Genomic DNA, 16,218 nt, shown 5'->3' on the forward strand with positions numbered 1-16,218 from the left:
AAATAGAACACAATATACAAGACTAGAAGTAGTTAAATATTACTGAAACCAAAGTAACACTGGAATAATTGTTATTTACAAAATCTTGTCTAATCTCCGAGTCCCTCTTGAGCTACCGTGATGATTTCTCTACCTTTTTAGGAGATTAACATGCAGACCTGACAGTTGTAAACAACGAAATGAAGCCAACGGATACAGATGTATGTATATGGAGGCACAGTGCTCTGTAAAGACCTTGTCCTGGTGAAGAGTTGGTTTTAGTTGTTTTTACTTTAGAAGACTCACCATGTCCTCTCCGTGCCCACTCCCACCCCGGGTTATTTAACACTTAACTGCAAATTCAGAGAAAAAAATGCTTATTTTAATAAAACAGTCTCCTCAAATAAAGCAACTTTGCTGTGGAAGCTGTGACAGTTGCTCGTTACAAAAGGACTTCTTGCTGTGTGATTCACAAATTACAGAGAAAGAGAAAGAGCATGAAGTGGTCCCCACTGAGCAGTCTGTGCATTTAGTATTATAAACGCACTTATTGGACAAGCACCAAATGACCCCACATTTCAGCTGTGGAGAGCAATATCATGACAACAGATATATACATTATTTTAAATACTTATAGAGATTTAATATACAAATGGCTCTGAATATACAATAAAATAACGTGTTTAAAAAAAAAATATGGTGAGAATACCACCATTAGGCACAAAGTATTTCTGGTGTTAGTGATTTTAAGGGAAGTCCAAACACAGACCATTTATCATTTGCCTGGGTATTTCGAGATGAATCCCTTCAAGATAATGCAAGAACCTATAAAAAGAAAAGTAAAAGCGACTGTAAGAGGACAAAGTTCTTTCCAAATACAAGGCAACGCTTATTATTTAGAGAGGCCTTTCCTGTCTAGAATTATTATACAAAATATTTTATTAAGATTCTCAAATACTTTGTATATTGCAATGTAATAAGATTTAGCAAAACCAAAACTTACCTTCTTTTTGTCTTCCCTTGCTCTTTCAGCTTCTCAGACCTACAGATACTGCGAAGCGTGGGGAGGTATTCAAGTACGGTGGCCTGCTTATTGCCAAGGTTTAAAGGACTTCTGGAAAATACAGTTCTGATGACTGCCAGCCGCTTCTGTGCTTTTTTGTAAACGCTAAAACGGAGAATGAAGCGTTATTGTTTCTTGTTCAAGAATGTACAGTCCCTACTTTGTTCCTTTAAGACCAGGTCTACTGGTTTAAAACTCTGTTAAACATCCTGACATCCAAAGCTGTGTTCCAGTGGATCAGACGCCTGTAACTTCTGACCGTGTGCTGGCACAAGCAGGAGGGACAGGGCCTAATCTGGGGAGGGCATCACAACCTCGTTACATATGTGAGGTTTAGTACGTCCGTCAGACAACAGAACCAAAACCATCTGCAGTCTTCAAAAATTAAAAGCATCATACAATTGCTATTTGCCAGAATGTCAGTATCAGATCTAATGTATAAATCATGATGTAATATATTGGCCCAACTTAGTCAGATCCATTTTGACATCGCTCCTCTCAGTACCAACTTACAGAAATAAGAGTCTAACCTGTTTTCCTACTCAGACACTTGAACAGGTTTTATTCACCTGTTATGCCAATTCTACATATCACGACTTATGTTAAGCGTTTCATATCCACATTTCCTAGCAGTAACGTATTCTTTGATCTTTAATAAATGAAAGGTTATTCTTCATTAGTGTGAGTTACTACAAAAAACCCGCAGTCAGGCTACTCAAACAAGAAAAGTCGCTTTTTGCAGAGATTGCCAAGAGGTTCATTTAAGCTTATGCCAGCAAAGTGAACAATGTATTCCAGCATTTTGAGAAATACTGACAACAACTGTATTGGCATGAATGTGTATAATATAACACAGATAACACGTTATCTGACAGTTCTACATCCTGTGAAATGCTTTTCTTGACAAATAACTGCATTATAGTGCAGAAATATTAGCAAAGTCTTACCTTGAATCAGCTGACTGGCTGAAGGATACATCGTTTCTTGTGTTAGAAATATGCAAAGTCAGTCCCTCCAGCTGATCGCTGTCAGGTGTTTCACTCAAAGAGGATTCCAAGTTTTGTAGAATATTAACAGAACATTTGTTAAAGCTGAGTGCTTCAATAGCTGCCTTTATTTCACTACAGCTCTGGGAACTCCACCAATCAGTATTTTCTATACTGAACTCATCACAAAGACCATTTTTGATTTTGCCATTTGTCCAATTAAATCCTTCATCTGTAGAAAACTCCATTGGTGCCTTGGTGCTGGTGTTTACACAGCAATCCAAGAAAGACATGTTCTCCACAAATTCAGCCAGGGAGTGCAGACACTGAACAACTAGAGCCGACCTCTTCTCCTTTGCTGGGGTTTTAGTTTTAGTTTCTTTTTCTTCTTTATTCATCAACAATTTTGGCTCCTCTTTATTCCCTTCAGCACACGATGGAGGACTATCTGATGGCAAAGTTATGAATTCAGCTGAATAGTTCAGTCCAGTATCAAATAAGTCACTATCATCCAATGTAACAAGCCTTTTTTGGTTCTTTGTCTTTTTAGACTTTCTTCCAGTGCTGCTTTTTCCAGAGCAATGACTGTCAGTAGATCCGGCTTTTGAAGAAACTACGTTAGTCTTTTCAAGTATAGAGTTAGAGGGGTCAGATGGGTTTGAAAGAACTCGCACCGGTAAGGGAAGAACAAGCTCGAGATTACTATATATAAAATCCACTTTCTTCATCTGGAATTCTGTGAGAAGCTGCATTAATTTATTCAATTTCTCCATAGTTGTCATTTTGTGCTGTAAAATAATAATAATTGAAAATTTGTTAATACACTATAATACCTATAATAAAAATTTTATTCTAGAAAAATCTCATCCTCCTGGCTTTGTGTTTATGAGGCGAGAGACTGTTTCGCTTGCAGGCTGCCCCAGTTCAGATCTGGCTTAATAATGACAGAATCCCCTAATTTCTACAACAAACATTTTCAAAGAGATTTGCTTCTTAGAAGATGCTATTCATAGTGATCATCACATTCAATTAGCTGGCATGCATTCAAAGTATTAGCTAGTCAACTACAAAAATACCTTAAGAAATGTAACCAAATCTTCTGAAGGCAACAGGATATTCTTAAGGCCAAGCAATGTCTCTACACAGCCCGTATCACATTTGGGAAATTCCTGAAAATGTGCATCAGCTTGAGAAAAATCCATCTTGGAATCAGTGGTCTCTTCAGAATGAATTACGTGATCCGCTTCATTTGTCTCATCTCCTCCTGCACAAAGACAACGTGCTTTACTTAACATGGAACAACTGCATAACAAAATTGATTTTCCCCCTCTTTGCCTCAGTTCCTTTTATAAAAGATACTATAACTGTTGGCTCTTGCTGCAGTTCTGAATGAATACAGCAACTGAAATTCATCCTCCCCATCCCCATTTAATTCATTTAAGTGTCACCGATCTGCCCGCTCTCCCCTCTTTGCAAGTGACCACCTGAAACAGCCTCTGCTTCCTTTCATGCCCTGCTGGTCTATCAAAAACACCCCAACAACTCAAAACCCTACCCAAGTGTTCAGGACTCTTACAGAAAGTCACTATCTATTCATACACATCTAAGAATGGTTTGATTTAATCAAATTCATGTTAAGATGGAAAGGTTTTTTTTTTTAATTAAATTAAATCAACCTACCACGATGTGCCAAGCGTTTGTCTTTCAAGAATCCCCCTCCACTTCTAACCCAAAATTGCAAGTAGAGAACACTTTGTCTGATATCGCAGTTATTCGTGGTTAACAGAGCAGCCAAGTCTTTCACATCTGTTCGCAGATTCTCAGCCAGGCACAGCGCTTGGAGAAAGCTGGCAGCATGGACCTGAGCGAGAGTGACACACAGAGCACTGCAAACAGCTCTTACCACTCACACTGCAGTAAGGCACACGCAAGCAAATTATTCCATTTATGCTTGCAACATGTTTTTCTTTTTAATATAGAGGATTAGTTTATTTAGATTACAGTCACATTAAAACCTTGAGAGAAAAGCAGAATACTGTACTAAATTCTGCCTGTGCTCCTGAAACCACGTGCACCTTGCTTTTCATCACCAGCAGAGAGCATCAAAATATTCCCCTTCTCAAAAGTTAGTTCCTTATCATTCTCATTTATTTTGCTCTTCCACATAATACATAGTTGCAAATGAAACTATTTGCTATACAGAATCCTTGTGTTTACATTAAAGGAATAACCCATAATATTCCCAGAATAGCTCCTATATTTTTTAATGAATGAACCAATATTGGCACAGTCAGCCTTCAGATGAAAACTGTTGGATATGTCACCTATTAAATTATTTACTACAGCCTAAACACTTGATTATGTGATGAATTGATGTTATTATTGTAATTCTCTGAAACACTACAAAAATAAATCTTCCATGCTAGTAATAAAAATTCTACATGTAAAGATAAACACATCCTACACATCTTTGCATACCCGCCCCCCCCCCAAATAGTCTTCTGATAAAAGAGATATATTGCATCAGATAAATATAAACCTACACCAACATTTACATTTCAAACTTCAATTAGCTGACAATTCCTCGCTTAGGGTGTATCTGAATTTCCAAACACAGACTTACCAAAGAAGGGGTTTTAAAGTTGATCTCTTCAAAATAGCCATCAAACATTAAGCTGAATGTTGGATCTACATAAAGAGACATCAGTGAACTCTCATGACATCATTTTCATACCTAATTATTTTCTTTACCCATTAGAGCAGCCTGTATCTTTATTCCAATACTGAAATACTCATCAAAAGAGGCTCTTCTGCCTGTGAAGCCCAACTCCCATACCGAGCGTCACTCACCATTGGTAGTGAGAACTACAGGTCTCTTTGCAGTTGCCATGAACGTCTTTATTGCACTTAGGAATCCTGCATCTTCATCAAATATTATATCCACCTATAGAAAACAAACAAATGCAAAATATCAATAGTTTTCACCGTAGGCTTTTGAAGTTTGTTTGGTTTGGTTTTTAATAGAATTGTACCAGCAACCTGCAGGATTGCACCATAGTTGGCAACACAGCTATACCCCCTTTATTGACTTAAAATTACATTCCTGGCTGCAATTTCGTATACTTAGTTTAAGACTTCAGAGACATTTTTGGGCAAGAGGTTAAAGAAGAATTTAACATGGACTTAGATATTGTAATTATTGGGGTGTTAATGGTGGTTTTTAAAGTGCCTCAGTGCATGTAAGTTGTGTAAAATTAGAAACCATAATCAAAGGAATTAAATTAGCAGAATCCTACAAACTGTTCCAACCCTGAACAACTGTTGATAGATGATAGTTTCTTTATCTTTTAAAATAATGACCCATGGATAAAAAAGTACTAATGAGGATGAAATCATTAAACACTGAATTAATTTTTGAGAAGCTGATAATCCTCACACTTGAATCTACCTAGAGGCCTCAAGAAGGAAGGGAAAAACGTTCTATTCTTTAAACATAATGAAAGGATATGTTGTTCACATTGATATATTTCATGTGAATTTTACCTCTTCAAAAAGAATGAGAGATGTTGCACTTTTTCTGTTGTGTTCTCCTCCTTCTACTTCTTTGCTTATTGACTTGATTTGAGCATCTTTCTTTTCTTCACGTGAATCCTGAGTATTCCCTGCAGAGGGGTGAACAAATGAGCAGGAAGTAAAGGAGGACTGAAACCATGTAATATGCATTCTAGACACCCATTTCAAAAACACCCAATGTATAAACTGCTTAAGAATATCAACACTGACACAAAAACTTAGAAATCTGACCTACATCCTTTCTTGATGTCGTTTTTTAAAAAAAAAAAAAGCAAGAAATTTGCTAGAAATTCAACAGCGTTTGGTGAAGGGCTGACAATTTGTCAAGTTAATTCTGCACCTAACCTGCTTGTGACCTGTGGTGTCTCAGGGCCGTGGAGTCGATGCAAGTCCTTTAAGACTATACAATTGTTCCTGAAAAGACAAGGACTCGGCTCAATCTCACCAATTCTATTCAGTACTTTGCTTTTGCATTCTCCTGTACTGTCTTGGGCAAAAATACTACTTGTCCAAATATATTGTTTCCTTTCCAAAAACCTGTCTTTAAGGCTTCCTGATCCCATGAAACACTTGGAAATTTACCCTCCTATGTGAAGAGACTCCAAAATTTCAGTGTGCCTTTATGTATTAAAATCCCCAGTTTGTAATCAAACATTTCCTGGCTTTACAAGACCATAATTGTGTAGCAGTAATTTTGATATATATACAGCACCTAGCACAATGACCATTTACTTGTTAAATAGTGATACCTACCTTTACTTTTTTCTTGAGCTGTCACTGTTCCATCATTATCTTTACGTTTGGAAGAAATTTTGAAATAGTTTGCCAGTGTTTTAGGGGGAAGGCTTCGTTTTAATCCTCCTCCTTTCGGTGATAATGGAGGTTTTCTTGGTGAAATAACTTTCTTGGGAGAATACATTTTTTCTGCAAGATATGTTGTATGTTAAGCTGGAAATGTAATCTCAAACTGACATTTCTCAGGCAAAAATAGAGCAGATCCCAGTTTTGTATCTAGTACAGGATAGGTTTATTGTGCTGATTGCTGCTTATTTGGCTTTTCTCCTGTTACAGGGAATGCTTTCTCTTCACCTTTCTATTCAACCGCCATAGCACTTACTCCACCTCACTATCCGATCGTCCAGACCGCACTCCTTCAGTTTAGCTGCAACTCCCTCAGTTTAGCTGCTTGGCATATAGCTGTCTTAAGCAACTGAGCATTTCTTACTATTACAAAATTTGCTCTCTTTTTAAACCCAAATAAAACCAAAAATACCAACAACCAGACAAAAAACCCCACAGGTACAACCATGAAACTTACTTGGTGACTTGGCACTGCTACAGCTGTTAAAAAAGCAAGGCTTGTGTGCATTAACGCCTTTTTTGTCCACCTGATGAGACTGAGTAGCTTCTTTTAGTTGGGACAGTATCTGTCTACCGCTACGCTGGCAAGAGGCATTGACTTCAAATATCTGCAATGGCATTTAATTTATATTAAAAAGAAATTCTAGACATCTTGTATTATGATGCTTTCAAATCACTTGGTACAAATAAGAAAAACGGCACGAAGAAAGGACTCCACAAACCTTGAAACCGAGCTCCTGAGCACAAGCGTAGACCGCAGCAGTCTTCCCCACTCCCGGCGGGCCGGTGATCAGAACTGTATTGCACAGGCTGCTCTCTTCCTCAACATCGGACTGATTATCTTTAAAGTCAAGGCTGTCCAAAGAGTCTGTAGAATTATTTAAAAGAAAAGATTGTTCAAAGTATTATCAATTCATGTCATTTTTATGCCAGCTCTAACAAAGAGAAGTGTTATACATGTGTTATTTTAAATTCTATCCGCACCTTGATGCCCTTTGTCCTCCTTTTCCCCTTTCTGATTTCGTTTTTCTTCCCAATCAGCTCTTTTTTTCCATTCTTTTAACCAACTATAAAAGGAAGGAAGAGAACACAAAATAAAAATTACTGCTGAATAAAATGAACCAAATTCAGAACATAAAATTAGGGGACATTAGCCACTTGTTATCCCTCCTAGAAACTCAATCATTTCAGATTTAAACAAACTGGTTCAGCTAATGTAGCATTTCATGTGTGGTTTTGGTTTGTACTATACCATACAAGCCACTGAGGTGTTACTGTAAAAGAAACGATGACCAAAAGACCTTTCACACCATCCAAAAATTTGTTTCTGCAGCTTTTTGGAAATAAACCAAGCCCAAGGCCACACACAAGCATTGTGTAAAGTAACCAAATTCACTTCTTTGAGCAAAAGCAATAGGAGGCTTTGAGTTATTTTACAAATGGATCCAAGCTCCCACTTCTGACCTGCGTAGCCTTTCAATTTCCTTCTTGTTCCCTACAAGTTCACTGGAATCTTGAGGCTGATATTTTTCTGTCCAGAGCACGTCTTCCTTTTCAACACCTACAGAAAAAATACCTGGTTTTAGTTAGTTCTCCATGCAAAAGAGTTGATCCATCCAGTAGAACAAGAAGGCCAGATATGATTTTTGCATCCCAGAGGAAAGCTGACACACATCATATATGAATTCCCTCAATGCAAAGAGAATTAAAATCAGACAGGAAATGTAGTTACCAGAAAGTGCATTTGGCTCTGATGAATCTTCAGTGTCTTCTGTCATAACATCTGGTTTCTGGGCCTTGTTTTTTCCCAGATGTGTTGCTTGTCCTGTCTCGACTTGTCTTTCTCCAGATAAGGGAGAAATAAGGCTCTTGGAAACTCTGGATTTTATTTCAGTCTCTGTACCTTCAATTTGTTTTCTCCTTTTTGATTTGTGGTCTTCTGTTTCTTTCCTTTTCCTCTTAGTTTCCTTCCAGTTGTCAGAATGTTTCTGATTTAGCTCAGAACTTGCAGTGCCATCTTCTAAGGAAAAAAAGAATTACATCCTTTTAGAATGTCAAGCTATGTCCACTACAACCGTATGTTTGTTTCAGCCATATTTTAAGAATTTATATAAAATGACCTAAAACGTGAGGGCCAATTTATTTCCAACAACACCGAAACATTTCTGGAAATTCCAGGTTGCCTTTTATGCCAGAGAGAGTGCGAGTGTAAGTTTATTGTAGGTTACTAACCTTGTACACTGTTACTGTTTTCAAAACCTGATCCTTCCATTTGCTTTTTCAGAAACTTGTTGAAGTATTTTCTCACCGGAAATTGAGAATTAGAAGACATTATCTCATCTAGTAAATCTTCCCTGAACGTATCAGGAAAAACTGGTCGGTGGCCAGAAAGCTGTAAGAAACACATAAAAAAAGTTATTACTAGAAAATATTACACGGAAAAAACAACGACAGTTTTGCATAATCTAAATCAGTTGCTGTCTCGTTAAACCCAGAGATTAGACTATTCTCAAGGCTTTTTGTTAATGTTATGACACAGAATGGGTAAATCACACACAAGAAAATAAATGAACAATGAACACGGGACTGACACGGATTCAAACGATAGGATTTTTTTAAAACAACAGAAGTCCTAACGAGTCACAAACCAATTTTAATTTTCTTTTCATTTTTCTTGTAACACAAGCCCCCATGTGAAAGCACTAACCACAGGTGCAGAACAGTTTCCAGTTAGTTTTGAATTCACAGTGGAGAATTCACCAAGTGAGAGGGCGATTTTTGTGACATTAGTGACTTCAGTGTTCAGTTCCCTCAGCTTCGTTAATAGAGGACACGATGGTGATTTCAGTTTCCACATGGGATAACCTACAAAAGAACCCCCACCAAAACAAAGAGGAAACTTCTGTTAACAAGCCAGAGATAAAGTCACAGACAAAACCATCCCAATGCTCTTCAACTACAGCTTTTTCATGTCAAAGCCAAGCTTATTTAACTTACACTGCACCAACTGTTTATTAATTCCACCTCCCACAAGCAGAAGGTATTTGCACATTTTTACATACAACATTTCTGCAGTAAGTTGCCCCAGGCTCTGCTTGCTCTAAACAACAACCTGTGCCCTCACCAGGACAGATGCTCACCAAGGATTTTGTTTGTTTATTGGTTGATTTGCAAATATAAACTCTATTAAGTGCTATTCTACACCTTCCACCTTTCATGAGGACACTGTAGTTTGCTCCCTCACTTAGTGGAAAGAAATGGGCTGTTCTTTCCTCTTCTGAGAAACGTTTTGTCTTTGTCAGAAGGAATTGGTTTCTGCCCAGATCAGTCCAACATGATCTTTAGTCTCCAAACTGGAAATTGAAAGACTAACTTTTCTGACTAAATGTTAAGAATTTTGCACCCCCACCCATAAATATATACATTACGTTAGCATCAATTTAATTTGTAAATTGTGTATTCAAAACCATCCCACTGGAACCTCGTTGGTTTTGTTTTCTTACCGCACCACAAACAAGCGGGAACTACCAATTACTCCAGTCGTAAGAGTAAATTCTGCTGTTCAAGTTTCTTTTCTGCGCAGATTTACTAGAAATTATCAGATACCGTTACACAACGGCTGAACAAAACTTACAGTCATCCTTCTGCTGCACGTGGACAACAGTCCTAAAGCAGGAACTTGCAAGGGAATACGCTTCCATCGCTGCCGCTTTCTTCGCAATCTGCCTCTTCAGCAGCTCTGGCAACCCGCTCATCAGGAACTCGCGTTTCGCTCTGAACTGATCGTCATCTTGAGAATTTTCAGATGCGTCTTGGCTTTAAAAAAAATAGAAATGAAAAAAAGGAATCATTAGAACTACCAGCTATGTGAGACTTACAATGGAATTTAACCACATTCACTTCTACACGAGTTAGAAATAGTGCGGGAGAACTGATAAAATTAATTGAAGTGTAACAAGCTTACATTTCTTTCTTACATTTCTTTCTTTGCTATGTTAGAGATTTTAATTAGAAATAATCCTCCTAGGTTTTGTATTTTTATACGCAATGTAGGCTTTCTTTTCAATCAGTCATCAACTACATTTTCAGCCATGTAAAACGGCTCAACAATGGCTGAGGAAACATCTCTCCAAAAAAACCCCGGAATTTTGCAAGCAGATTCACACATTGATCAGTATTAAAAAAATGAACATCTATATCACATTCCAATAAGTGTATTTAGATTTGTGAAATGAGAGAATGTTAAAATAACCTTGAAACATATTTTGATTCTTAAGCAAGTGCAATCTTGAAAACTGACCTGCCTTCATCAAAGATCACGATGGGTTCACCTGCAGAGATTTGAGCTCTTCGGCCTTGGAAGGAAAAAAATCATTGTTAGATCTGCACTGCTATAAGGTTCTAATCTTGCTTCTCTTTTCACTATCTATATGTTCCATTTAATAACACTAGGGAATCTCCTTTAAGGGAAAGCTGAGTATTTAACGAAATTCATTGTAGTTTTACTTCTAGTTCTTTCATCACTTCATACATTATTTTCTGTAAGATTTGACAACAAAACATGGCTACTATTGGCAGGTTTTAACACATAGTTCTCCCAAAATGAAGGAAAATCAAAGCAGCACATGTAAATAAATAATCTTTGCACTATTAACTCATCATGTCAAAATAAAATGGATATATTGAAATTTTATATTAAAAAAAAACAACAGAAGATTAATGTACTGTAAAGGCAGCTTTATAAAATAAAGTTACATAGTCAACAATGGTAATAAAAATTAAACACACTTAGTAAAACCCAATTACCATTTGAGTTCTTTGCAACATTCGACTTTCTAGACTTTTTCCCCAAAACATCATTCAAGCTCCGAAGGCTCTTTTGCTTCACGCTGTGCACTGTAGTGCTGGTATCACTCAGGCTTGAATCTAAAATTATTACCGATTCCTAGAAGGAAAGCAAATAGAGAAAGGAAACAACTTTTCCTCCTTTGCTAACAATACGATTTAATGATCAGTACTGAGAAAAGTGAAGAAACTGCTGAAGAGCTGAGAAGTTATCAAACATAATTTGAAGATTATGCTACGCTTTAATTACTGCTTCTACAGAAAAAGTATATAGAATAAGATCTCCAGTATATAAAGGACGAACTTTCCAGTCTATGCCTGGCGGTTACTTTACTATGTGACATTTACCAGACCACTGCATAGATATCCACCTTATTTGATTCCCTAAAATAAATATCTGCAAGATAAGAAACATTTTTGCTGCTTAAATGAATCAAAGACTACAAAAATGTTTATTTTCCTTACAAATTATACAGGTTTACCTCATCTTCTTGTAGCTTTTTCTTCTCAGCGAGCGCTCGCTGTCGAGACGAGCGCCGGACGGGAGCCGGGGCCTCTTCGGTAACCTTTGATCGGTTGTGCCGTATGGCCTTCGCTTTTTCTACCAGCTGTTTTGCTTTCGATATATTTTTAGAAGTAGAGCTTATCTGTTAACAAGGGACAAAAGAATCAAAATACATACAAGTTAATATTTCACATACCAATATGATTTTCCACATTCATAAAAGCATATGATTGTTAGGTAATTTTATTTGTACCAAAAAGAAAGTGAAAAGACGGAAAGGAGGAACAAATCAAGATGATATCAACACTTTTCAAAAGGATCTGTGAGCCCTGCAAGGGGATCCTCCAGTTTGCCCAGATTAAGCTGCTCTGCTGTGCCCAAACACCACGTCCCAACCTGAGAACCTGCAGAACACAAGCACATTTATACAAATAAAACAATACTTTTAAATCTAAGGTTCGATGACTGTACAAGAAACCATCTCAAATTCTATCACAAATCACAGCAATAATCTCTTTCCATCAGGCACCCGAGAACTGCCCTATTGTATCAGACTATTACACAATACCAAATACTAACACAATTATACGCATATAATAAATTACAAAATACTGAAACAGAAACTGTTACATAAATTACCTTTATATTTTTGGAGTTAAACTCTTCATTTTTCATTGCTTCAGCTTTACTTGATTTTGTAGTTGCACTGATACGTGTAAACCTCATTCTAATTTGAGAAAAAAATATGAAATGATTACTTTTTAATAAAGGAAAATTTTACTAACTCATTTTCAAGTGTTTAAACAGAAGCTGCTCCTCAATTGGTGGGTTTTCATTTCTTTTGTTCTTTGTGTTTTTTCTTAGTGTCTTCAGTGCAAGCACATTTATAGAGTCACCTTTGGTTCTTCTGTATGATTACCCAACACAATCTGTATTCATGCAGCTTTGGTATGCATTCCAATCAATTTATCATTATTTCTTACTCTTAAAATACTTGCAGGAAAACAAAGTGCAAAAAGATAGAATATATCTTATAAAATAAGGTAATAATATAATAATAAACATAATATAATGAATAATATACCTTATAAAATGTTTACCTTATCGGGCTGTTTCCATCAAAGGGCACAGTAATCACCTCGGCTTTATACATGTTAATTTTCTTCAGGGCTCGCTTGCTGGCTTTGGGTGTGGAAGTCTGTAAGGGCCGGCCACTTAATTCATTATTTCCAATCCTGACTTTTTTAGGTGTAACACTTTTTGGTGTTTTGATGTTCTTCTGCCTTAAACTCCTCCTTAACTCATTCACTTGGGGACTTGATGAAATTCTCGCATCTGCGGTGTTCTCCTTGGTAAGAACGCTAGATCCTGAATCCTCATCTTCATTGTAACTGCTTATATTCAAGACATTGGTTTCCTTAGTCTCGGAAGCCTTCCTTCTGTTTCCTTTTTTCTGAAACTTTTTAGGTCTTTTAGTTTTAGTTCTAGCACTAGAACGTGTGCATTTGTCCACAAAACCTTCTGGTTCTCCACTTTCTAATCCTTTATTCGAAGCAACGCCATCTTCGGGTCCTCCTTTTTCTTTTGAAGGCTTTCCGACGGTTTGCTTTTGTTTTCCAGGTGTCTTCTTAACTCCACTTTTTACCACGTCTGCTGTTGGCTGTCTAAACGCCTTCATGAACTGATGCCTTTCTTCCAGACTACATTTTGGCTTCAAATAATCTGACCCTCCAGTTTCCAGCACAGCTAATTCCAGTTCTTCTTCCTCAATAACTACATTAGATTTTCTTTTCTGAGTAACCTGCTCCGTTTGTTCGCTGTCCAAGGGGGGTGGGCTGCTTTCTTTTTCCCCTACGCTTCTTCTCTGCTTCAAAAAAATGGAAGCTATTTTTCTAGAGCCTTTTTGCTCCTTATGTAATGGAGCTAATTTTGGGGGGACAGAATGAACCTGTGCCAGGACAGTTACTGTTCTGAGCGGCAGCTGCTGAGACTCCTCACCCTTTTCCAGGTCACCAACACTATCACTTTTGTCTGTTTCATTTGCTGGGGCAGAATTGTCCACTGTTGGCTTTGTGTCTTCTTCAACACCAGCTCCGTCATTTTCTCCTTGACTCTTCAGGAAGTCCTCAAATGACACTGTTATGATACTATTATTTACCTGCGATGTTTTGTCATCTGGATGAGCTTCAAAACTGGAGTCGCTAATAGCAGCATCACACTCTGCTATTGCAGGAGACACCATCTTTTTCTTATCTTCAGTTTCCTTTTCCCACTTTTCATTCAGCTGGTTTTCAGATGAAAAACTTTCAGACAAATCCATATTTACTTTGTGCTTCCTTTTCCTTGATTTTCTTGTTCTATTTTTTGTTCCATTTACTTTCAAACCAACTTGATCTGCATTTTTTCTGTAGATGACATCACTGGAAAAGTTCTCTCTTTGCACATTATCTTCTGCTAATTCTCTTGTACATTTTTCATCAACTAAAGTACAAGGAGCAGTAAAATCATCACTATCTTGTTTCAGCCCTGTTGTTTCTCTGTTGTCATCACCAATAATTTGTACTTGATGTTCATTCTCAGATTCTTTCCTCTCTCTTAGCTTATTATTTAAATTAACTCTCTTCCTCTTCCGCTTTAAAGGTGGTTTGAAAGGTGACTTACAGTCTTTGTCATCAGCATCCAACAGTGTTTTATTTTCTCCAGCTACCACTGGTAATGTAGCTTTCTCAGCTACAGACGTCTTTTTAAAATAATCCAATATATTGTTGGGTTTTGGTGGTGACAACACTTTATCCACTGGTTTTGCTAGTGGTGAAAAATATCTTGTGATTGTTTTCACAGAAGCATCTTCCTCTCGCCGTTTCTTGCATGGCTATAAGAAACATCAACATTGATCTTAGTTTTTCAAAGCTTAAGATGCCTCAGTACGGTAACAAAGTAGCGCAGTATCTGGAGTATGTATTAGTGACACTGGTACTCTTTCAGATGGTAAAACCCGCTTATCGACGTGCTAAGCCTGCATGCACATCGACTTCCATCTCCACGTTTGCAAAAGCCATTTAAGTTCAAAATAAAGACTGTGCCATTTTGAAAACATTAAAATCCCATGTAGATCCAAGACTGCCCAAACCAAAAGCGACCACAAGGTCTTGAGAACAGCTCTGCAGGGACCTGGTAACACCCGAGTTCTGAACGTCGGAGTCAGTTCTCATGTTCTGTGAGTTACGTGGTATGTTTGCCATTCGTAGGACACTCAATCGAGAGTTCCCATGTTACTTAAAGATGCACGATCCTACCGTAAACATCTGCAGTATCTTAAGAAGAAACTGCACCTTTTGAAACACTTAAAGAAAATGAATACAAGAGAAGTCATATCTCTTAATTCAAACCATAGAGGAGAATTAACATGTAAACCTCCGAGATGGCTCACAGGGGCTTCTATAACTCCCCTAGTGCATTAAAAACCGAACTCTTGCGAAATCTCAACACCGGGAGCTGAGGACGCTTCTCCTCAAGGCAACGGGGACCCGCGGAGGAGCCCCCGGGCGTTTCGTGACAGCTCGGCCGGGCTGCGCGGCGCTGCCGACCGCGGGCTGGGCACCGGTAATGCACCGGTAATGCATCGGGCTGGGCACCGGTAATGCACCGGGTAATGCACCGGGCTGGGCACCGGGTAATGCACCGGGCTGGGCACCGGGCAATGCACCGGGCAATGCACCGGGCAATGCACCGGGCTGGGCACCGGGTAATGCACCGGGCTGGGCACCGGGCAATGCACCGGGCAATGCACCGGGCAATGCACCGGGCTGGGCACCGGGTAATGCACCGGGCCGGGCGGCCGCCCCGCAGCGCCAGGCGACGTTTGCCGCCTGCCCCGCCACACCCGGCGCGAAGGACAAAGCGGCGCCACCGCGTCCCCCGCCGCCCCCGCCCCGCGCGGCGCCCCGTCCCGCCGCCGCCGCCGCCTGCCCACCTGAGCGTCGCCGTCTTTCCCGGGGAGGGAAGCGGCCGCCGCGGCCAGGGCGAGCCTGCCCACCATGCCCCGGGCGCGGGCGGCGCGGGGCGCTCAGGCCATGGAGCGGCGCGGCCCGGGCCCTGTCAGGCGCGAGAGCCAGGCGGGCAGAAAGGCGCGCGCGGGACGAGATTCGGAACCTCCGCGCGGAAGGGGGCGGGGCCGCGGCGCCCCACGTGACGCACCCGCTCGGCCAACGGCCGCCCGCTCTCCGCCGTCACGTGACGCGGGTCCGCGGCGGTCGCCCCGCCCCTTCCCCGCGCGCCGGGTCACGTGCCAACTGAGCCACGCCCCCCGCGGCCCCTTCCCCGCTGCCGGGCGGGATTTCGCGCCGTGGTGCGGAGAGGGGCGGGACGCGTGACGTCACGCGGGCGGGGCACGGGCCGCGGGAGGG

General features: G+C 39.7%; 1 protein-coding gene across 1 annotated transcript; it reads right to left on the reverse strand.

The window, feature by feature from the left end:
• Positions 1-725: 725 nt before the first annotated feature.
• ATAD5 (ATPase family AAA domain containing 5) lies at positions 726-15,851 on the reverse strand (the record flags this gene model as incomplete). Its single annotated transcript, XM_080356735.1, has 23 exons — positions 726-804; positions 983-1,147; positions 1,990-2,816; positions 3,105-3,292; positions 3,709-3,889; positions 4,652-4,716; positions 4,879-4,972; positions 5,572-5,690; positions 6,355-6,525; positions 6,920-7,070; positions 7,185-7,330; positions 7,447-7,529; positions 7,927-8,023; positions 8,195-8,482; positions 8,704-8,854; positions 9,170-9,327; positions 10,097-10,278; positions 10,763-10,817; positions 11,269-11,407; positions 11,790-11,954; positions 12,452-12,539; positions 12,913-14,684; positions 15,786-15,851. 23 exons carry the CDS (start codon positions 15,849-15,851, stop codon positions 726-728), a joined length of 5,430 nt encoding a protein of 1,809 aa, XP_080212861.1.
• Positions 15,852-16,218: the final 367 nt, after the last annotated feature.

Source organism: Nesoenas mayeri (assembly GCF_963082525.1).
Source record: "Nesoenas mayeri genome assembly, chromosome: 19".
Lineage (NCBI taxonomy): Eukaryota > Metazoa > Chordata > Aves > Columbiformes > Columbidae > Nesoenas > Nesoenas mayeri.